This window comes from Heptranchias perlo, chromosome 1 (genome assembly GCF_035084215.1).
Source record: "Heptranchias perlo isolate sHepPer1 chromosome 1, sHepPer1.hap1, whole genome shotgun sequence".
NCBI lineage: Eukaryota > Metazoa > Chordata > Chondrichthyes > Hexanchiformes > Hexanchidae > Heptranchias > Heptranchias perlo.
Genome location: NC_090325.1, coordinates 29,924,344 through 29,947,207, shown reverse-complemented (window position 1 = coordinate 29,947,207; position 22,864 = coordinate 29,924,344). Strand labels below are relative to the sequence as shown.

At 45.9% G+C, this 22,864-nt stretch overlaps 1 protein-coding gene across 5 annotated transcripts in view; it reads right to left on the bottom strand.

Moving 5' to 3' along the window:
* katnal2 (katanin p60 subunit A-like 2) overlaps window positions 1-22,864 on the bottom strand; it is an 87,601-nt gene that overhangs the window by 23,960 nt on the left and 40,777 nt on the right. For all 5 annotated transcript variants that reach the window (XR_010962704.1, XM_067983225.1, XM_067983216.1 and 2 more), the window contains exons 13-15: window positions 5,256-5,366; window positions 2,582-2,744; window positions 1,167-1,269 (exon numbers count right to left, since the gene is read on the bottom strand). Coding sequence is in view for 4 of the 5 variants with exons in the window: in XM_067983225.1 (XP_067839326.1) it covers window positions 1,167-1,269; window positions 2,582-2,744; window positions 5,256-5,366 (377 nt within the window). In the remaining variant the exon portion in view is untranslated. The remainder of the gene's footprint in view (window positions 1-1,166; window positions 1,270-2,581; window positions 2,745-5,255; window positions 5,367-22,864) is intronic.

Here is a 22,864-nt window from a genome sequence, read left to right as displayed (position 1 = left end):
GGTGAGGACAAGGTCAAGTAGGTTTTTCCCTCATGTTGGTTCGCTCACCACCTGCCGCAGGCCCAGTCTGGCAGCTATGTCCTTCAGGACTCGGCCAACTCGGTCAGTAGTGGTGCTACTGAGCCACTCTTGGTGATGGACATTGAAGTCCCCCACCCAGAATACATCCTGTGCCCTTGCTACCCTCAGTGCTTCCTCCAAGTGGTGCTCAACATGGAGGAGGACTGATTCATCAGCTGAGGGAGGGCGGTAGGTGGTAATCAGCAGGAGGTTTCCTTGCCCATGTTGACCTGATGCCATGAGATTTCAGGGGGTCCAGAGTCAATGTTGGGAACTCCCAGGGCCACTCCCTCCTGACTGTATATCACTGTACCGCCACCTCTGGTGGGTCTGTTCTGCAGGTGGGACAGGAACATACCCAGGGATGGTAATGGAAGAGTCTGGGATGTTGGCTGAAAGGTATGATTCCGTGAGTGTGGCTATGTCAGGCTGTTGCTTGTGAGACAGCTCTCCCAATTTTGGCACAAATCCCCAGATGTTAGTGAGGAGGACTTTGCCGGGTCGACTGAGCTTGGTTTGTGGCGTGCACCACGCACATTCTGAACTGATGTTCACTGCCCGCCATATTGGTATAGCCATCAAAAGAGGAGTCATGGGGCTGTGTCTGAAACAGGCATTCGGCCTCTTATTTGCACCTGTAACTTGTCCAACGCCCATTGGATGCCTCCTTTACCAAATTGGTTTGCCCTGAATGCAGCCAGTGTTGGTCGTTTCCCCCCCCCACCACCCCCAGACCTACCTGAGGGCTGCTGTTGGTGATGCAGAGGCCCAAAACTCAAATGGTCTGCAGCTCGGCAATGATACACGAGGCCTGAGGCCCAATGCTCTTAGTATAGTAAGCCAAACGAGCGTCAGGCTTACGATAGATGTTTTGTAAATTTATTACAGCCTGGTCTAGTTTCAGAATGATAGAACACCACAGTATTGTGGCTGGTTAAATAACAAGCAACTTCTCCCCATATTCATATTTTAACAATTTTTTTTTTAAGGGTTTACCAATACAAAATAAAATAATAAAGTGCAACAGAAGCCATACAAAGATTTGTTTCAAGCACATTATGAGATTACAATTTGAATCATTTTACTGAAGTTTTACGTCAGCCTACCTGTTTGGTGACTTTCTAGTGCATCAAAGATTTTTCTCACAGGTCGCATAGCTGCCTCTTTGCAAACCAACTTGATATCAGAACCAGAATAGCCTTCTGTTTCCTGTTGGAGAAAGTACAGAATGAAATGATAACGTGGCTGCATTTTGTTTGTCAAATCTAAATTGACGTCTCTGGGCTGTTCCACAAAAAAGTCATACAAAAAAAAACATTAGCTCTGATTTTAACCTAAATTGACTAGCAGGAATGAGAAGCATTTTGATCCAAACCCTCCCCATTCCCACCAGGCAGGTTAGGTTAAAAATCGAGGCTACTATGAAAATTAAATCAATGAAAGCAGAATTGGAAAAACAAAGCAAAGTAGCAAAAAAAGAGTGGGGAAGTGATTGGAGGAGTCACCTCCTTCCAATGCACACTCCCGCAGTGACTACCTCCCTCTTGCGTGTGCTCCCGTACCTCCCTTTCGCGCACAATCCTGCCCCTGCCTACCTTCAGCATGCTCCTGCACACCTCCCTCCCGTGTGCACTCCTGCACCTGCCTACGTGCATGCTCCAGCACCTGGTCTCTGCTGCACACACCCCTGCATCTATCTGTCTCCCTAATGTGCACATTCCTTCACTTGCTCATCTTCCTGCACACACTCGTGCACCTACTCCGCTCCATCCAGTGAACATGTCCTCACTTGTCTGTTTCTCCCTCCACCTTCCCTCACCTGCCTGCCTCCATCCCACTCCGTTTCGCCCACACGTTCCCTCACCCGCCTGTCTCGCCCCCTCACACATTCCTTTGCCTACCTCCTTCACTAACACACCCTTTTTAAGTCTTGTAATTTACATTTCCTTTTTGAGCATTTCATTTTCCCTTTTGTCCTTGTTTCATTCCTTTGTTTTGTGTCTTTTTTCTTGTTATGTTATACACTTCCCTTTCTATTTCTCAGTTTTTTTAAAGGATGAGCTAGATGGGTCAGAAAGCCTCCGTAATCTGCACTACTCGTCATGATTATATTCATTCTTTTTCTGCTTTTTGACTCAATTTTTCACAGATCTTTCGGTTTCCTCATTGTCTAATTTTTTGGGGGGCAGTGGAGGGGCTGGAAATGGAATATTTTTCTGCTCTATTGTATCAGCATCAGGCACTCCCAGGTCAGGTTTAGGGCATTTCAACTTGCAGAGAGCGAGGTTTTCATCCAATCAGCCAGGGGTGGTTTTCAAACATAGGTTCCAAAAACTAAACAGCAGTAAATATAACCCACTCCACCACTCTGTCCCACTTTCTTTTCCCATCCTGCTACAGTATATATATCAGGAACTTCAACATTAGGACCAATCAATGTAAATGTCACATTGTCTTGCATCAGTAACAATAATTTTAATGCACAGGTTTAATTATGTTTATAGGTCAGTGCAATACTCACTTCTCCCAGTAAACTATAGTCCAGCTCAGTCCGAAGCTCTATGCCACCACTGTTGCTCACAGGAGGCAGCCAGTGCAGAATCATTGCCTGTCGCGCTTCTTTGGAAGGAAGGTCTACCAAAATCCGTTTCTCCAGTCGCCGTAACATGGCATGGTCCAATTCCCTGCAAAAAGATTATATAAATAGGGCCAATGACACTCAAGGTGTTCTGAAGCTTCAACTAGTCTGCTGTTAATAGGCCTATTGATCAATTTTAACTAGTTTGCTGGATCAGTCAATCCAATGATGCTTGTAATTTCTGCAGGGTCTCTTCCAATCTCCTGCAGTAGTTCAGTAGAAACCTTGGAGAAACAGTGTAAATGGCCAATGACACCACTTCTCCAGGGCTAACTCGGCCGTAGTTACGGTGAGAGATCAGGTGAGCTCTCAGAATTTCTACTCCTGCAAGTTTCAAAGCTTTTTTTACAACTTTCTCCTTTCCTATTCCTCAAAGTGTGGCTGATTCTGTGTCCTGTGGTATGGTTCCACAGCTGATGGAGTATTTCACTAAATTAGCCACTATTACTGAGTGAGCAAAAGAAGATGATTGCAGGCTGTTTAACTGTGGGAAGCATAAAGGTTGGATCCAATTGTTACCAGACACATCTACACATGCAGACTTTCCAGTAGTGTGGGAACCTTTGCTGAGGCCAACTGTAGCATCCTCCATCCATCCTTAGCCCCAGCGAAGATCAGCTAATTCAGCACAAACAAATCCAAGACCTCCCTGGTCTTCATGGTTCAATATCACATCATTTACCCACTGAACCAATAGGGGAGCTATTTAATTGGAACTGGTTGACAAATTGAGAAAACTAGTCATCTGAAAACTTCGACCTAAATGGCCGTTTATGTTGTGATGTTAACAGAAAAATTCAGGAACTTATTTGCTGAATAAAAACAGAAAATTGTGACATATTACTTTACAGGTTCTCTGGCTGGTCTGCACCATACAATTGAAAATTTCACAACTAGTCACTAAAACAACTACATATAAATATTGATTTTTCAGATTTAGCAATTACATTTTATCTAGTCAACAAAGACTTCATGTAAATAGAGCATATAAATCATAGCAAAATAAACTAGGCAGCAGTGTGGCAGTTGTTGGCCAGGGGCTGCAGAAAACTACTGACTTTATTTCGAATTGCTAACACTCAGGCAAAGAGACTAACTTTTGAACTGAAGTGACGTGGAGTTCAGTCACTGGTCTGAGCTGGCCGGAACCGGTTTGAATTAGTTACGCTTCTAAGAGACAAAGGGACTGTGCTGAGACGCCAGTCCTTATTTAGAAAAGGAGTAATGAGGTGATGCTACCTAACCCCTTGGAACAGAGCCAATCAGGGGATGACACCAACCACTTGAGGAAATCTAAGCCAACAGGAGAAAGACAGCATCATTCGAAAAAGACAGACTTGGAAATAAGACTGAAGAATTGCAGGCTTGGTGCCAGTGTGTGTGTGTGAAACTCCGGAGACTAACCATCGTGAAAGTGGGAGACCCTACGTCAGGGACGTAGAGACAACGTCAAGAGAGAAAGAACGGAACGCCTGGCCAGTGTCAGCGCTCCTTTCCGGGTAATATAATATCCTTTTTATTCTGTGACCACTCAGGGAGTGTCAGAGAAACATCGTGGGTGTGCGTTTAAATCCTAGTTTGGGTATAAAACTGTATAACCTGCTGTAAACTGCATGCCTATATCTAACCAGGCGTATAAGCTATATGTACATGATCTAACAATGTTAATAAAGTGAGTTGAGAATTAAGAGAGAATTGACTCGTCTCCTCTTTGTACTAAGCCAATAACCGTAACTGATGACCTCCGGTCAACACAGTATAACTTAAAGATGTTTGCTGCAAATACTACTAAGGATAGATCTGGGTCCCAGAATGCCTGACACCTGAAACTGACAGTTAAATTCACCCATTTAATATGTCTCACCAGCTCAGCCCCCCGATATCCAAGTGGGTAAATGCACCACATAGTGTGGTACTAAGCAATGCAAGCCAGAAGGACGTAGGTTCAATTTCTGGTCTGCAATTTCTCCAACGTCAGCCTCCTTAGTTCCACCCTTCCCAAACTCTTGCTCATCCTATACTCCGCCGCTCACACCTTGTTCTACTCTGTGTCCTGCTCGCCCATCCTTGCCAACATCTGGTAGCTCCCCATTCCCCCAATGCACCAAATTCAAAATCCTTTCCCATATTTACAAATCTCTCCACCCTACCTCTGTAACCTCCTGCAGCTCTATTTCCCAGTCCATTCCTTACGATGCTCTGACATTGACATTCTGTGAATCCCCACCTTCCAGCTGTCCTCACATAGTGGCAGAGCTTTCTAGGTCCTGGCCTCTGGAACTTCTTCTTTAAACCTCTTCACCTCTCCCTGCCTTTAAAAGCCTCGTCAAAATTTATCTTTCAACCTATGTCTTCTAATCCTGTTTGATCCACTCACACCTCGGTGAATCTTTGGGACATTTTATCACCAAGTTTGCAGATGACATTACTGAGTAATAGCATATAAACAAGGGATAGAAACAGGTCAAGGATGGAGCCTATTGAAATGCCTGAGGTGACCATGTAGACACAAAAGGAGAAATCAGTACAGGGATAAAAGAATAAATGAATTTCTTACCAAGGTATGTTAGAAGCTGCCAAAACAAAAACAAGGTCATCAGATCGTGCCAAGCCATCCATCTGGACTAGGAGTTCGGTCTTCATCCGCCGGCTTCCTTCATGTTCTCCCCTGCAATAAAATACTGAAATGGTTTCCTCAGAGAACTTCTTTTGTGAATTTCCGGTTAATTTTTAAAAATTAATTTCATTCCTCCTTCAATTTTCCTGCTAACATTACAGGGAGAAGACCTATTTCCAGTATTTCTGTGAAAGCTATACGACAGTTAGTCACTAGGAAGTGCTCAAGAACAGTCCCCGGATTTTTCCCTCTGTGAATCCTAGTGGAAAATGTCTGTCCTCCCCGAGGCAGCATTGTTGAAATCAAAAGCAATGAGAATTGTAGGACCAAACCAAAGGTTCTGAAGAATTTGCTCAGGTATTGTGCTCCAAGTTTGTGCGAGAAGGAACTGCTGCTGTGGACAATCTGAATGAGACGCAGTGTATGTGGCTCCAGAAAAAATGTGTTATGGTCTTCAATTAATGAACAAATATGGATATCTGTGACGAAGCATCATGAAATAGGGAGGCACTTTACAGGAATTACAGGCAACCAGTTTGAATTCCCATGTGTATTACATGAGGAAAATGATATTGAGGTCTTACATGGACTTATTTAAACTAGATGTGTTCTGGTGTCATCCATTTTATTTGAAAGCTGCAAAAGGTGGCTATTGAGATCTATCTGAAACTAATGGATGAGAATAAGGAATTGGAGGCAAATACCACAAATCTTTACGAACATACGAATTAAGAGCAGGAATAGGCCATTCCGCCCCTCGAGCCTGCTCTGCCATTTGATAGGATGTGGAGATGCCGGTGATGGACTGGGGTGGACAAATGTAAGGAATCTTACAACACCAGGTTATAGTCCAACAGTTTTATTTGAAAATCACAAGCTTTCGGAGGCTTTCTCCTTCGTCAGGTGAGTGATGAAGGAGAAAGCCTCCGAAAGCTTGTGATTTTTAAATAAAACTGTTGGACTATAACCTGGTGTTGTAAGATTCCTTACATTTGCCATTTGATAAGATAATGGCTGACCTGATTGCGACCTCAACCCTACTTTCCCGTCTAACTACTATAACCTTTCACTCCCTTGTTAATCAGGAATCTATCTAACTCAGCCTTAAAAATATTCAATGACCCTGCCTCCACCGCTCTCTGGGGAAGGGAATGCCACAGACTCACAACCCTCAGAGAAAAAATTTCTCCTCATCTCCGTCTTAAATGGGAGACTCCTTATTTTTAAACTGTGACCCCTAGTTCTAGTCTCTTCCACAAGGGGAAACATTCTCTCAGCATCTACCCCTTCTAGTTCCCTCAGGATCTTATATGTTTCAATAAGATCACATCTCATTCTTCTAAACCAGTGTATACAGGCCCAACTTGTTCAACCTTTCCTCATAACATAACCCTCTCATCCCAGGAATCAGTCGAGTGAACCTTCTCTGAACCGCCTGTAAAGCAATTATGTCATTTCTCAAATTAGGAGACCAAAACCGCACACACTATTCTAGATGTGGTCTCACCAATGCCCTGTACAACTGTAGCAAAACATCTCTACTTTTATATTCCATTCCCCTTGCAATAAATGACAACATTCCATTTGCCTTCCTAATCACTTGCTGTACCTGCATACTAACTTCTTGTGATTCATGTACTAGGACACCCAGATCCCTCTGTACCTCAGAGTTCTGCAATCTCTCTCCATTTAAATAATATACTGCTTTTCTATTCCTCCTGCCAAAGTGGACAAGTTCACATTTTCCCACATTATACTCCATCTGAAAATTTTTGCCCACTCACTTAACCTATCTATATCCCTTTGCAGACTCCTTGGGGTCAATTTTAGGATGGCCGAGCGGGTGCGTTGGGGGCGGGGGGGGCTCGTAAAATCGGGGAATCCAGGAGTGGGTCCGGAGCCCGGCTCCAACCCACCCACTTCCGGGTTCCCCAGTGACACATTTGGGTGCGCGCGCAACTCCCACATGTGGGACTCCCACCGGCAATTAAAGCCGGTGGGATGACAATTTAAATACTTACTTACCTAGTTGAGATACTTGACAGACTTCATTGACAGGAGATTTTGGCAGGGGTGCAATTTTCATGGATCCTCAGCGTGTTTCCCGTGCTGTGGGAAACACTCCCTGTTGGAGCAGATGTGTTTCAGTCAGCAGCCAGTGGGAGATGCAAAGGATTTTTTGACATTTGGGGGAAATACCTCATTTATTGCAGCAGGGCACTCTGTCACTTCAGACAAAGTTTTGGCTGCAACACCTTTGTCTTTCCACTCAAAATAATTAATTTATACCCTAAACTCTGCTGTGCAAACACATTTACCTACTTTGTGGACCCCCTCAAACTCACACCGTCAGGATGGGGGGGGCGGCGCCATGGCTGCATTTATCACTTCATCCGAGGATGAGCAACATCACCGGTCTCGCCAGGCACGCCACCACCTCCGCCACGTGGAGCTCCACAACACAGTGCTGCGCCACAGGCACCTGCACAAAATGGTCGTGCAACTACACATACACCCACTGTAGGGTGACCCAATGGGTGGCATCAAGTGTGGGTGTTCATGGAGAACCTCATGTAAGGGAGTTATTGCACAAGCCAGTCAAGAATGGCCAAGACATGGCAATAGTGGTGACAATATAATATTTAATGTGAGTTGAACCAAAATCAAATATAAATAAAAAAACATGACAAACCGTCAAACACCTTTGTGCATCCCCTTTGTGTTCACGAAACCTTTGCCTTACGCTTCCTACTACACATACGTGATGCATCCCCTGTGGCTGCAGCAGAGGTAGTGGCAGGTTGGATAAGGGTGACCGTGAAAGAGATGCATCAGAGGGCGAGTATGAGACAGAGCCATGAGATTGTATGAGAATTGGGTTGAGTGGTAGTGGTGGGATGAGTACTGGGGAGGTGAGTAAGTGCGGGTAAATTGAGGATGAGGTTTGAGTGGGTGTGAGGAGTGATGTGATTGAGTAGTGTTGGCAGTGCAGAAGGAGTTGTGGGGTGGGGGCAGTGATGTGGAAGACAGAGTGCAGAAGAATGAGTCAGTATACTCACTTTGGCTGACCTAGTTATGTCATTGAAGCGTTTCTTGCACTGTATCCAGGTGCGGGATATGTTGCTGTTGCTGCTGACCTCCTCTGCCACCTCGAGTCAGGCCTTCTTGGTGGCAGAGGCAGGCTACTTCCTCCCGTCCGCCGGTTAGAGGATCCTCCTCCTCCTCCTCCACCTCACCCCATCCAGTAAGACCTGGAGTGAGGCATCATTAAACCTGGCAGCAGCCTTTCCCCTGGGCTGCTCCATGCTGTCATTTTGGCTGTTTGCTGCAGAAGCAGCATTGGAGGACTGCCCCTTTAAATAGGGCTCCTCCAGCTGACAACCTGTGATGCGGGTGTGCAGTCCGCCCACTGCGCAGGAAACGTGGAAGCCAAGGTAAGTGGCTTCAATTTACTCCCGATCGCGTGGGGAACCCACGCGCTCAGTCGACCCCCTGCTGCCAACCCGCCTCCCTGGTAATATCGGGGCCCTTATGTCCTCTTCACAACTTACTTTCCTACCTACTTTTGTGTCATCAGCAAATTTAGCATCCAAGTCATCCCTTTAGCATCCCTTCATCCAAGTCATTGATATAGATTGTAAATAGTTGAGGCCCAAGCACTGATCCCTGTGGCACTCCACTTGTTACATCTTGCCAACCTGAAAATGACCCATTTATGCCTACTCTCTGTTTCCTGTTAGCTAACCAATCCTTTATCCATACTAATACGTTATCCCCTACACCATGAGCTCTTATTTTGTGTAGTAGCCTTTTATGTGGCACCTTGTCAAAAGTCTTCTGGAAATCCAAGTACATCACATCCACAGGATCCCCTTTATCCACATTGCTTGTTCCTTCCTCAAAGAACTCTAATAAATTAGTCAAACACAATTTCCGTTTCACAAAGCCGTGTTGACTCTGCCTGATTGCATTGAGATTTTCTAAGTGCTCTGCTAGAACCTCCTTAATAATAGATTCTAGTATTTTCCCTATGACAGATGTTAAGCTAACTGGCCTGTAGTTTCCTGCTTTCTGTTTCCATCCTTTCTTGAACAGAGGAGTTACATTATCTATTTTCCAATCTGATGGGACCTTTCCAGAATCTAGGGAATTTTGGAAAATTAATACCAATGCATCTACTATCTCTGCAGCACTTATTTTAAGACCCTAGGATGGAATCCATCAGGACCTGGGGACTTGTCAGCTTTTAGTTCTAATAATTTTTTCAGAACCCTTTCCCTGGTGATAGTAAATGTTTTAAGTTCCTCCCTCCCTTTCACCTCTTGATTCACAATTACTTTTGGCATGTTATTTGTATCCTCTACAGTGAAGACAGACGCAAAATATCTGTTCAATTCATCCGCCATTTCCTTATTTTCCATTATTAATTCCCCAGACTCTCTCTCTAGAGGACCAACACTCACTTTACTTACTCTTTTCCTTTTTAAATACCTGTAGAAACTCTTACTATCTGTTTTTATATTTCTAGCTAGCTTTCTCTCGTACTCTAATTTCTCCCTCCTTATTATTCTTTTAGTCATTCTTTGCTGTTTTTTATATTCTGTCCAATCTTCTGACCTGCCACTAATCTTCGCGAAATTGTATGCTTTTTCTTTCAATTTGATACTATCTTTAACTTCCTTAGTTAGCCACGGATGGTACGTCCTTCCCCTAGAGTCTTTCTTTCTCACTGGAATGTATCTTTGCGGAGTGTTATGAAATATCTCATTAAATGTCTGCCACTGCATCTCTACTGACATATCCCTTAACCTAAGTTCCCAGTTCACTTTAGCCAGCTCTGTCGTCATGCCCTCATAATTGCCCTTATTTAAGTTTAAAACTGAATGCGAAATCCAATCATATTGTAATCACTGCTACCTAGAGGCTCCTTTACAATGAGGTCATTAATTAATCCTGTCTCATTACACATTACCAGATCTAGAATAGCCTGCTCTCTGGTTGGCTCTAGAACGTGCTGCTCTAAGAAACTGTCCCGAAAGCATTCTATGAACTCATCTTCCAGGCTACCTTTGCCAATCAGATTCTTCCAATCTATATGTAGATTAAAATCACCCATGATTATTGCTGTTCCTTTATCACAAGCCCCCATTATTTCTTCCTTTATACCCTGACCTACAGTGTGATTACTGTTAGGGGGCCTATAAACAACTCCCACAAGTGACTTCTTGCCTTTACTATTTCTTATCTCTACCCAAACTGATTCTACATCTTGGTCTTTAGAACTAAGGTAATTTCTCTCTATTATACTCATATCATCCTTAATTAACAGAGCTACTCCTCCACCTTTTCCTGGCTTCCTGTCCTTCTGAAATGTCAAGTATCCTTGAATATTCAGGTTTCAGCCTTTGTCATCTTGCAGCCATGTCACTGTAATGGCTATCAGATCGTACATATTTATTTCTATTTGAGCTGTCAATTCATCCATTTTGTTAGGAATGCTACGCGCATTTAGATATTTTTGCAACCTCTAGTCTGATCTGCTGGTGCACTCTTAGTTTGCATGCTCTGTCCCTTCCTGCCACTCTCTGATTATCATTTCCCTAATGCTACCTTGCTCTCTTGCCTTGTTTTCTTTCTTTAATTTATCATATCTTCCCTTACTCGATCCCTTGCCCTGACTATTTAGTTTAAAGCCCTCTCTACCGCCCTAGTTATATGACTCGCCAGAACACTGGCCCCCCAGCATGGTTCAGGTGAAGGCTGTCCCAACGGTACAGCTCCCACTTTGCCCAGTACTGGTGCCAGTGCCCCATGAATCAAAACCCATTTCTCCCACACCAATCTTTGAGCCACGAATTTAAGTCTCTAATCTTATTTACCCGATGCCAATTTGCTCGTGGCTCAGGTAATAATCCAGAAATTATTAACTTTGAGGTTCTGCTTCTTAATTTAGCTCCTAGTTGCTCATACTCCCTAAGCAGAACCTCTTTCAGACAAATGAAACCACATGTGTTTCACTTACACTCACCTAGCAACAGTAACAGTTCCAGATGGTCACAGCCACACTACTACTTGTGCTGCCAGCCAAGGAGAATATAGCCAGGCGGCGAGGCTTCAGTAATGGGCAAGGTACTGGCACCCATGAATCATGTTCCAATCAAAGCCATGATGTCAATCCAATCATCCACAATAAGGTCTTGCTTGGCAAGGGCCTTGTTTGCAAGTGAACAGACATTTTGGAGGGAAATGCAGAGAGGGACAGTTATTGTTGATCCACTGGGAGTGTCTGAGGAGGCAGTGGTGGGTTGAGTGAATGGGAGGGGATGGAGCTTCGTGAGATTAGCCTCCTGCAGGGCATGCTGGCTGGAAAGATCGACAAGAGAGGAGAAAGGGGCAATTAGGATTGTAGCTTCTAAGGAGTGCCTTGATAGGCCCTTTGGAGAATGGTTATCAGGTCTGGGATGGTGGCAGGAGATTAGGAAGACCGAGGAGTGGTGATGGGTTGGGTTAGGAATTGAGGGGGTAAAAGTACCTAAGGGAAATGAAAGGTGGCATGACTGAGTAACAGGTAGGGGGGAAAACAAGAGAGAGGGGCCAAAGAGGAGCCAAGAGTAAAAAAGATGGAGATAGAAGTAAAGGGCTTTGGTTCAGTGGAAACAGAGGGCCAAGGAGAGCATAATCTTAGAATGAGGGGCTGCTCTTTCAAAACTGAGATGAGGAGAAACTTCTTCACTCAGAGGGTAGTAGGTCTGTGGAATTTGCTGCCTCAGGAAGCTGTGGAAGCTACATCATTAAATAAATTTAAAACGGAAATCGACAGTTTCCTAGAAGTAAAGGGAATTAGGGGTTACGGGGAGCGGGCAGGAAATTGGACATGAATTTAGATTGAGGTTAGGATCAGATCAGCCATGATCTTATTGAATGGCGGAGCAGGCTCGAGGGGCCGATTGGCCTACTCCTGCTCCTATTTCTTATGTTCTTATGTTCTTAAGGAAGATTGGAGAGTCGACCATGAGCCAGCAGAGGTTGATCCAGGAATCCAGTGGTTGTATGTAGTGGCCTCAGGTGTTAGCAATGTAAACCAGCAGAGGAGCGAGAAACCACGGGACAGTGAAGGGTAAACCCACGGCATCAATGCAAATGAGGGAGCTGGTCCAAGGAACAGGTGTAGGGAGGTGAGGAGCACACAAGATCATAAGGGGCTATAAGAGCTTGTGAAACCAGTCCAACCTAGTCCAGAAAAGGAATTCCGAAGGATGAATAATGCCATGAGAAAAATGCAGAAAGCAGCAAAATAGAGATCATTCAGCAGCTAGGGAGCAGAATCTGGAGTAGTTTGGAAACTAACAGGAACACAGTGAAGCTAGCTTAGCATAAAGTGAATAATTCCCTGTAGAGAAGCAGAAAACTGAACCCATAAAAGCAGATTCTGGTACTGAAATAGAGGCAGTCCAACAAAGAATACAGTCTCAGTACAAAGCAGCGACACAGGTGGCGGTCACAGTAAAGCCCAGAAGCTAGTGGAGAAATGGACTTTGGCCAGAAGGCGGATTTAAGACAGATGATAGAATCAGTGGTTGTGGGGTCCAGTTGGCACACTTACATCAGGACTGGAACAATCTGCAACAGCTTAGGTTTATTCAACAGATGCACATCTTTCTGACATTACGTGCTGTCTTGCAAGACAACCACGGATTGATGTGCAATGTGAGTATATCGATCCTGTGACGTCCAGAGGCTGTTCACTGTCGTTTATTGTCTTGCATATGTAAGAAAAAACAATTCCTTTGAAGGAAATCCACGACAAAATTAATTGGCACTTGGAAAAGTATGGGTTAATAAATGAAAGCCAGCACGGATTTGTTAAAGGCAAATCGTGTTTGACTAATTTGATTGAGTTCTTTGATGAAATAATGGAGAGGTTTGATGAGGGTAATGCGGTTAATGTTGTGTCTATAGACTTTCAAAACATAACAGACTTGTTAGCAAAATTGAAGCCCATGGGATTAAAGGGAAGTGGCAGCATGGATACGAAAGTGGCTTAGGGACAGTAGTGGCGAACGGCTGTTTTTCAGGCTGGAGGGAGGTATACAGTGTTTCCCCAGGGGCCGGTATTAGAACCACTGTTCTTTTTGATATATACTAATGACATGGTCTTGGGTATACAGGACATAATTTCAAATGACACGAAACTCAGAAATGTAGTAAACAATGAGGTGGATGGTAATAGACTTCAGGAGGACATAGACAGACTGGTGAAATGGGCAGACACATGGCAGATGAAATTTAATGCAAAGAAGTGTGAAGTGATACATTTTGGTAGGAACAATGAGAAGAGGCAATATAAGCTAAACAATACAATTTTAAAGGGGGTGTAGGAACAGAGAGACTTGGGAGGTGTATGTACACAAATCTTTGAAGGTGGCAAAACAAGTTGAGAAGGCTGTTAAAAAAGCATACGGGATCCTTGGCTTTATAAATAGAGTACAAAAGCAAGGAAGTTATGCTAAACCTTTATAAAACACTGATTAGACCCCAGCTGGAGTATTGTGTCCAATTCTGGGCACGACACTTTAGGAAGGATGTCAAGGCCTTAGAGAGGATGCAGAAGAGATTTACTAGAATGGTACCAGGGATGAGGGACTTCAGTTAGGTGGAGAAGCTGGGTTTGTTCTCCTTAGAGCGGAGGTTAAGCGGAGATTTGATTGAGGCGTTCAAAATCATGAAGGGTTTTGACACAGTAAATAAGGAGAAACTGTTCCCAGAGGCAGCAGGGATGGTAACCAGAGGACACAGATTTAAGGTAATTGGCAAAAGAACCAGAGGCTACATGAGGAAAAAAAAATTTTACACAACGAGTTGATAGATCTGAAATACATTGCCTGAAAGAATGGTGGAAGCAGATTCATTAGCAACTTTCAAAAGGAACTGGATAAATACTTGAACGGGAAAAATCTGCAGGGCTATGGGAAAAGAGCGGGGGTGTGGGACCAATTGGATAACTCTTCCAAGAGCCAGCACAGGAAAGATGGGCCGAATGGCCTCCTTCTGTGCTGTATCATTCTATGATCTGAGGTTTACATTCTGTGCACTTTCTTCTGGAAAGATGTGGTAGATCACTTCTACAAATTTTTCCACATCAATTAATATTCACACGTGTGTTCAGCTGACAAAACAGCACTGCCATGTGGGAAGACATAGAATTACATAGAATGTACAGCACAGAAACCAGCCATTCGGCCCAACAGGTCCATGCCGGTATTTATGCTCCACACAAGCCTCCTCCCTCCCAACTTCATATGGATATCACTTTTGCCTTCTACCCGTTCTCTCTGCCCTATGCCCCCAAGGGAAGAAAGCATAGCATTCCAAAAGGGATCAGTCACATAAAATGCTGATTTGAGCACAATGTTGAACTGGTACTTTAATCAGTGAACAAAGATACATGAAGTAAAATGTTATATTATCCCTCCTCCCCCCCCCCCCAAATCTAACCATCAGGCTAGTTAACTTTAAAGGCCTGATTCTTTGAATGCATGCTCCCAACAGGAGCACATATTGGGAAATCGTAGCCATGCTTCCCATGATTTTTTTTGTTCACAATTCGACCCTCTGGTACATTTAAGGTGTTAGGGATAGTCTCAAAAGTACTTATACCTATATTACGTCATAGAGGCTGAACTTCCACTGCTGTTCCACTGGAGCTTCGATAAGTCTAATGGGACAGCCATAAACCTGGATACATCAAGTCGCAAATATGAGATGAACTTTCTGGTATGGACTTGTCGGGGTGGAACCTCTGCTTGCCCCTATATGGCCAGTGATGGAGTGGCGGGGGGGGGGCGACAGGGTCTGACATGCGTACGCTGATGTGGACCCCACCTGGGGTCCAGGCCAGGATCCATGCCTAGACCCCCGAAGATGAGGGGCTGAAAATGTTTTTTTATGTTACAAGTGGTCTTCTGACACAGGGGCCATTAAGGATAGCCTTTACCCTTTCTGTGGGTGAGCAGGCACCAACCACCAGGCTTCCACCAGACTTTCCAACCGCTATTCGGCATTGGTGGACTCCAGATATGCTCCCACCCAAAACAAAAGCTCACTACTCGTAGCATCTCCCCCTGACCATGCGAACTTCAGCAGTGCCGGTGACATAGGGATGCAACTCCGACCTCCCCTATGGATTTTCTAAGCCATAATGTTCAGTTTTTCTGGGTGTTTGACTTGTGAAATGTATTTCAATAACTGCTATTTTTAGAAACAAATAAAACCATTTCCTCTTAGGGCACCTCAGTGGCACAGTACATTGAGTACCATGTTGAGTAGCAGATGACTGGCAATTCCCAATAGGCATGTTGAGAACGCTAGTAGGAGGGAGCGGTTTCTGGGGCTCTTTCATGCTTGTTAGTAGCTAATTCAGAATGATATCGGTGGAAACCTGCAAGACAGGGCCACACTTAAGGCAGCTGTCGAATAGTATTTCTTTAAATAAATGGTGATCAACAACTGGAAGGTGTTGCCAGGAAGAGTGTGGTTGAGGCCAGAACACAACTTATTTAAGAAACTAGGGGGGTTATATTGGATAACCCCAGAAACCGGGCGCGGGGGTTGCGTTGCACGATTAACCCGCACCCGGTCATTGAGATGCAGGCAGCACGTAACATTCTATCGCTACCTGCGCTGTTGAGTGGCTGCTCACCAGCACGGGGCCCCGATATCATGAGTGGCTAGCACCTCTTAAAGGCAGCCTGCACCTCTTAAAGGGGAGGTGCAGTGTATCTGCAGGAAGTGGTGGAAGTCAATTGGGAAGTGAGTCTGTGCTGCAATATAATGCAGCAAGGTGATGATGGGACCTCTGGAATTTTTAATGAGCAACAACTGGGCTGCTCAATGTTTGCAGGACTCTGATATTTGCAAAATATAAGATACGAGTCTGCACGGAGTCTGAACGGAGATCAGATATCGCACACGTAAAACACAGATGCAGGTCCCATCTCTATGTTTACAAACTGGTGAGTTATGTTAAAACATTAAATAAAGGTTACGCACTACTGAATCCCACATCCTCCAATCTGCATGCCAGACCTCACCAATCTGCCGATCTGCGTTTGTACCAAGCCTGCGAGAGTGCGTGCACCAAGGTTCTCTGCTGATGCACTAGAAGCCTTGGTGCAAGAGGTGACAGAAGGAGGGGCATCCTATATCCGCGGGGGTGGGGGGGGGGGGTGCAAAAGGCCCTCTAGACATATGCTCGAGGCAGTGGGAGGTAGTAGGGGACAAAGTCAATGCCAGGCACATCGTACCACGAACATGGATGCAGTGTAGGAAGAAGTTCAATGCTTTGTCACGAGTGATCAAGGTGAGTGAGGTCAACTGTCAAGTGGCATCTCCTACCAACTGCACCACTAGCCATATCCACTGCTCCACACACATCCCCCATCACCCACTTACCAAAAAACTCTTCCAATCAGATGCTTCTTCTCATCCTTATACATTACCACTGTTGCAAGCCGCACACCCACCACTCACAGGTCACACACACTGCCAGCTATTCAACCATGACAGCCACATCACTCCTCACACCCACTTAAGGCTCATCCTCAACTTACCTGCACTTCCTCACCTCCCCATTAGTCACCTCATCCAATGTGATAGCTCTGTCTCATACGCACCCTCTGATGCACCTCTTACACGGTCAGCCTCACCTAAAGCAATACATTCATCGGCTGACCACTTCACCATCACTCACACGTCTGTACTTTCTCCCCTTCTAGAAGAGAGCGCAAAATGCACGCGAGAGGGCGAGGACCGGAGGGGAGGCCAAAACAAGTAGTGGTCCTCACAGACGCAGAGCAGGAGGCGCTGGAGATCAGCCACACTCTCGATTGCCTGTCAGTCAGGGACGCCGAGACGGGCACCCCACACACGTCTGGTGACACAACTTTAACATTAGTCACGCATAATTTGAATTGATGTTAAGGATGATTGGCACGTTGAACACCTCAGTATGCTCATCACAACATGACACATCTGTGATGATGCTTAATATTGCCTTCTATTTTCTTACAGGCCCTTCAACGACCACAGTGATGGCAGAGGGTGGTTCCTCAGAGGACCTGCTGGCATCTGAGGGTGCACCGTCACACCATAACGAGCCAACCACCAGCACAGATGCTCACACCTCAGTGGGTCCTAGTAGCGAGTTAGTTGGGTTGGCACCTACTGAGTCACCACACACAAGTGAGCACGAGCAGCTGTGGAGAGTTCCGAGTCAGTGGGGGCACCCCTCTCCAGGCTCTGCTCAGCTGGACGCAGATGCTGAACCCCAGGGCCATCCTTTAAAAAGGAGAATGATTGAGGGACAGCAGCACATTTGCGAGGTACTGGAACAAGTGCCACGCACACTCTCCACAATAACGCAGAGGATGGAGGAGTCCAACTCCTGCATGAGTGGAATGGTGGCACATATGATGGCACCATATGGGAGGGAATCTCTGAGATAGTGTCGCAGGGATGTGAGCAACTGTCTGAGATAGTGTCGCAAGTGCGGGAATGTCTGCGATGGAGAAAAGGCTAGCCTCCGTTGAGCTACAAGCACGGCTCATAAACGAGTCCATTCAGGCCCCAACAACGGTCGTTCAGACTCAGGGTGAACAACATTCTGCCACCTTAAACAGGCAGACAGATACACTAGCACTGGCCTTACAAGGCATCACACATGTCTGGAGTGGTAGGAGTGATGTGGCCCTGGCCCAGGGGAGGGATGATGGCGAAAGGAGACATGGAAGTGGGGACACCACTCAAAGCGCTCCCACGGCTCACCCGTTGTCCCACTCTCAACCAGTACCCGCAATGCTGCCTCCTCTCCAGGTGGCCAAGTCTGCCCTTGCACAGGTGCAGGTGGAGCAGTCTTTGGAGGGGCCCTCACAGGCTTCAAAACCCAGAGGGCGTAGGCCCAAAGCATGTAAGCAGTCAAGGCATGAACATGAGCAACCTGCCCCTACCTCTGCTGCAGCCACAGGGGATGCACCACATAGAAGCACTAGGAAGTGGAAGGCTAAGGATTTGTGAGCACGAAGGGTACGCACAAGGGTGTCTGACAGACTGTCATGTTTTTCATTTATATTTGTTTTTTGTTATAGTCACATTAAATGTTATCATTTTCACCACTACTGCCACGTCTTGCCCATTCTTGACTGGCTTTTGTGATAGGGCCCTTTCATGAGCTTCACCACGAACAGCGACACTTGATGCCATCCATTCGGTCACTTTACAGTGAGGCTATGTGTAGTTGCAGGACTGTTTTGTGCAGGGAGGGGTTGGGGGGCTGGTGTTGGCACTGCTCTTTCCAGGTGGTACGAGGACTGGACTCTTCACGCTTTCTGATGTTAGGAGAACCGTTCACATATTAGTGACTCTCTGGTCTCACGAGCAGCCAGGTGAGCCACTGCTCTGCCCATGAGTTCCTCCTTCTTCTCCTCAATGTGGATGGCAGATGTGGATGGGGCCTCCTCAAGTGGCATCTCTCTCTGTTGTGCCATGTTGTGCAGGACAACACACTACGATGCTTCCCACTCTGTCTGGAGCGTTTTGAAGCACTCCCCCAGAACGATCAAGGCACCTAAATCACATCTTGAGCAGCCCTATAGCATGCTCAATTGTACACCTGGTGGTGATGTGGCTGTCGTTATGTTGACGCTGTTGCTCAGTGATGGGGTTCCTCAGAGGTGTCATGAGCCACGTGTGCAGGGGGTATCCCTGGTCCCTTAAGGATGTTCAGTGGGTGGAAGAGGGGCGGGGTGTTGGATTCCCTCAGAATGAAGGAATCGTGGCAGCTGCCAGGGAATCTGGCAAAGGAATCTTTTGTGGTGGTCACAAACGAGCTGAGTGTTGGAGTGATACTCCTTTCTATTGATGAACAGTCCTGGCTCATGTGGAGGTGATCGTATTGCTATATGGGTGCAATCGATTGCACCCTGCACCCGTGGGAAGCCAGCTACAGAGTGGAATCCCACTGTCCTCTCCGTCTGGCTGAGGTCGTCCATGGAGAAGTTGACGTACTGCGAGGCTCTGCGAAACAAGCCGTTGCTGACCTGCCTTATGCACGTGTGCAGAAGACTGAGAGACTCCAGCAATATCCCCAGTGGCACCATGGAATGATCCGGAGGTGAAGGAGTTGAGGGCAGTGGTCACTTTAACTGTGACGGGTAATGAGATGCTGCTCGGCCCAGCCGGGAACAGCTCGGCATGAAGGAGGCTGCAGATGTCTTCAACCACCTGGCGACTCACTCTCAGCCTCCGTATGCACCGCTCCTCAGAGAGGTCCAGGAAGCTGAGCCTTGGTCTGTAGATTCTGATGCGAGGGTAGTGCCTCCTGCGACGTCGCTCTCTCTGTTGTTGCCCTCTGTGCTCTTGTGCAGGTGCCTGTGGCACAGTACCGTGAGGTGGAGCTCCAAGTGGCGAAAGTGCACGCCTTGCCTGGCGAGGCTGGTGATGTTGCTCGTCCTCAGATGTAGTGGTGAAAGCAGCCATGGCGCCCCCCCCATCCTGATGGTGTCAGTTTGAGGGGGTCCGAAAAGTTGGTAAATATGTGTGAACAGAAGAATTCTGAGTGGAAACTAAGAATTTTCAGTGAAAACAAAAAGATCCCCCAGCCAAAAGTTTGTCTGAAAGAACTGAGTGCCCTGCTGCAATAACTCAGCTTTTATCCCCATCTGTCAAACAAGCATTTGAATGTCCAACTGGCTGCTGGCTGAAACATGTCTCCTGCAACATGGAGTGTTTCCCACAGCACGGGAAACACGCTGAGGCTGAACAAAAATCAGTCCACTGCCTCAATGACTAAGAAATTAACTAGTTCAAATACTTCAAGTATCTAACTAACTGTCTTAACGGTCATCCCACTGGCTTTAATTGCCGGTGGGACTTCCGCATTTGTGAGGCACGCGCACACACAGACACATTGGTGGGGAACCCGGAAGTCAGCGGGTTGAAGCTGGCTTCCGAACCCGCTCAGGATTTCCCCAATTTTTGGAGCCCCCCGCCCCAACGCACCCGAACTTTGATTCAAAAATCGGGACCAATTATTCAGTTGTGGCCGAATCAGTGTTTTATAAAGTGTTTTATATCTTCCTTGCTTTTGTACTCTATGCCTCTATTTATAAAGCCCAGGATCCCATATGCTTTTTTAACCATTTTCTCAAGCTATCTTGCCACCTTCAAAGATTTGTGCACATATCCCCCCAGGTCTCTCTGTTCCTGCGCCCCCTTCAGAATTATACCATTTAGTTTATATTGCCTCTCCTTGTTCTTCCAGCCAAAATAGATCACTTCACAATTCTCTGAGTTAAATTTCATCTGCCATGTGTCTGCCCATTTCATCAGCCTATCTATGTCCTCTTGAAGTCTATCACCATCCTCCTCACTCTTTACCACACTTCCATGTTTTGTGCCAGCTGCAAAATTTGAAATTGTGCCCTGTACACCTAAGTCCAAGACTAATATTTATCAAAAAAAGCAGTGGTCCAAGTACCGACCTCTGGGGAACACCACTGTATACCTTCCTCCAGCCCGAAAAACAACCGTTCACCATTACTCTCTGTTTCCTGTCACTTAGCCAATTTCATTAGACATTTAGACTAGCCAAACCAAATTAGCAATAATACTGGGGAGGATGAATTCCTGGAGTGTGTAAAGATCCCTCCCTCCTTCATAAGGTCTGAAATGGGGATGTTCGCTGATGATTGCACAGTGCTCAGTTCCATTCGCAACCCCTCAAATAATGAAGCAGTCCATGCCCACATGCAGCAAGACCTGGACAACATCCAGGCTTGGGCTGATAACTGGCGAGTAGCATTCGCGCCAGACAAGTGCCAGGCAATGACCATCTCCCCTTGACATTCAATGGCATTACCATCACCGAATCCCCCACAATCAACATCCTGGGGGTCACCATTGACCAGAAACTTAACTGGACCAGCCACATAAATACTGTGGCTACAAGAGCAGGTCAGAGGCTGGGTATTCTGCGGCGAGTGACTCACCTCCTGACTCCCCAAAGCCTTTCCACCATCTACAAGGCACTAGTTAGGAGTGTGATGGAATACTCTCCACTTGCCTGAACCCTCAAGAAGCTCGACACCATCCAGGACAAAGCAGCCCGCTTGATTGGCACCCCATCCACCACCCTAAACATTCACTCCCTTCACCACCGGTGCACTGTGGCTGCAGTGTGTACCATCCACAGGATGCACTGCAGCAACTCGCCAAGGCTTCTTCGACAGCACCTCCCAAATCCACGACCTCTGCCACCTAGAAGGACAAGAGCAGCAGGCACATGGGAACAACACCACCTGCATGTTCCCCTCCAAGTCACACACCATCCCGACTTGGAAATATATCGCCGTTCCTTCATCGTCGCTGGGTCAAAATCCTGGCACTCCCTTCCTAACAGCACTGTGGGAGAACCTACACCACACAGACTGCAGCGGTTCAAGAAGGCGGCTCACCACTACCTTCTCAAGGGCAATTAGGGATGGGCAATAAATGCTGGCCTCGCCAGCGACGCCCACATCCAATGAACGAATAAAAAAAAGATGTTTTTTTAGACCAGTACATTGAGGAACCAACCAGGGAACAGGCTATCCTAGATTGGGTATTGTGCAATGAGAAGGGATTAATTAATAATCTTGTTGAGCAGGGTCCTTTAGGGAAGAGTGACCATAACATGATAGAATTCTTCATTAAGGTGGAAAGTGAAGTAGTCCAATCCGAAACTAGGGTCCTAAATCTAAACAAAGGAAACTACGAAGGTATGAGGAGTGAGTTGGTTATGATAGATTGGGATGCTTCATTAAAAAGGCATGACGGTGGATAGGCAATGGCTAACATTTAAGGAATGAATGCATGAATTGCAACAGTTATACATTCCTTTCTGGCGCAAAAACACAAAAGGAAAAGCGGCCCAACCATGGCTAACAAAAGAAATTAAGGATAGTATTAGATCCAAAGAGGAGTCATATAAAGTTGCCAGAAAAAGTAGCAAGCCTGAGGATTGGGAGCAGTTTAGAATTCAACAAAAAAGGACCAAGAGATTGATTAAGAGGGGAAAAATAGAGTATGAGAGTAAACTTGCAAGGAACATAAAAGTGTAAAAGCTTCCACAAGTACGTAAAAAGAAAAAGATTAGTGAAGACAAATGTAGGTCCCTTACAGTCAGACATGGGGGAATTTATAATGGGGAACCATGAAATGGCAGAACAAATAAACAAGTACTTTGGTTCTGTCTTCATGGAAGAGGATACAAATGACTTCCCAGAAATGCTAGGGAACAAAGTGACTGGTGAGAAGGAGGAATTAAAGGAAATTAGTATTAGTAAAAAAAAGTGCTGGAGAAATTAATGGGACTGAAAGCCGATAAATCCCCAGGGTCTGATAATCTGCATCCCAGAGTACTAAAAGAGGTAGCCATGGAAATGGTAGCTATGGATGCATTGGTTGTCATCTTCCAAAATTCTATAGATTATGGAACAGTTCCTGCAGATTGGAGG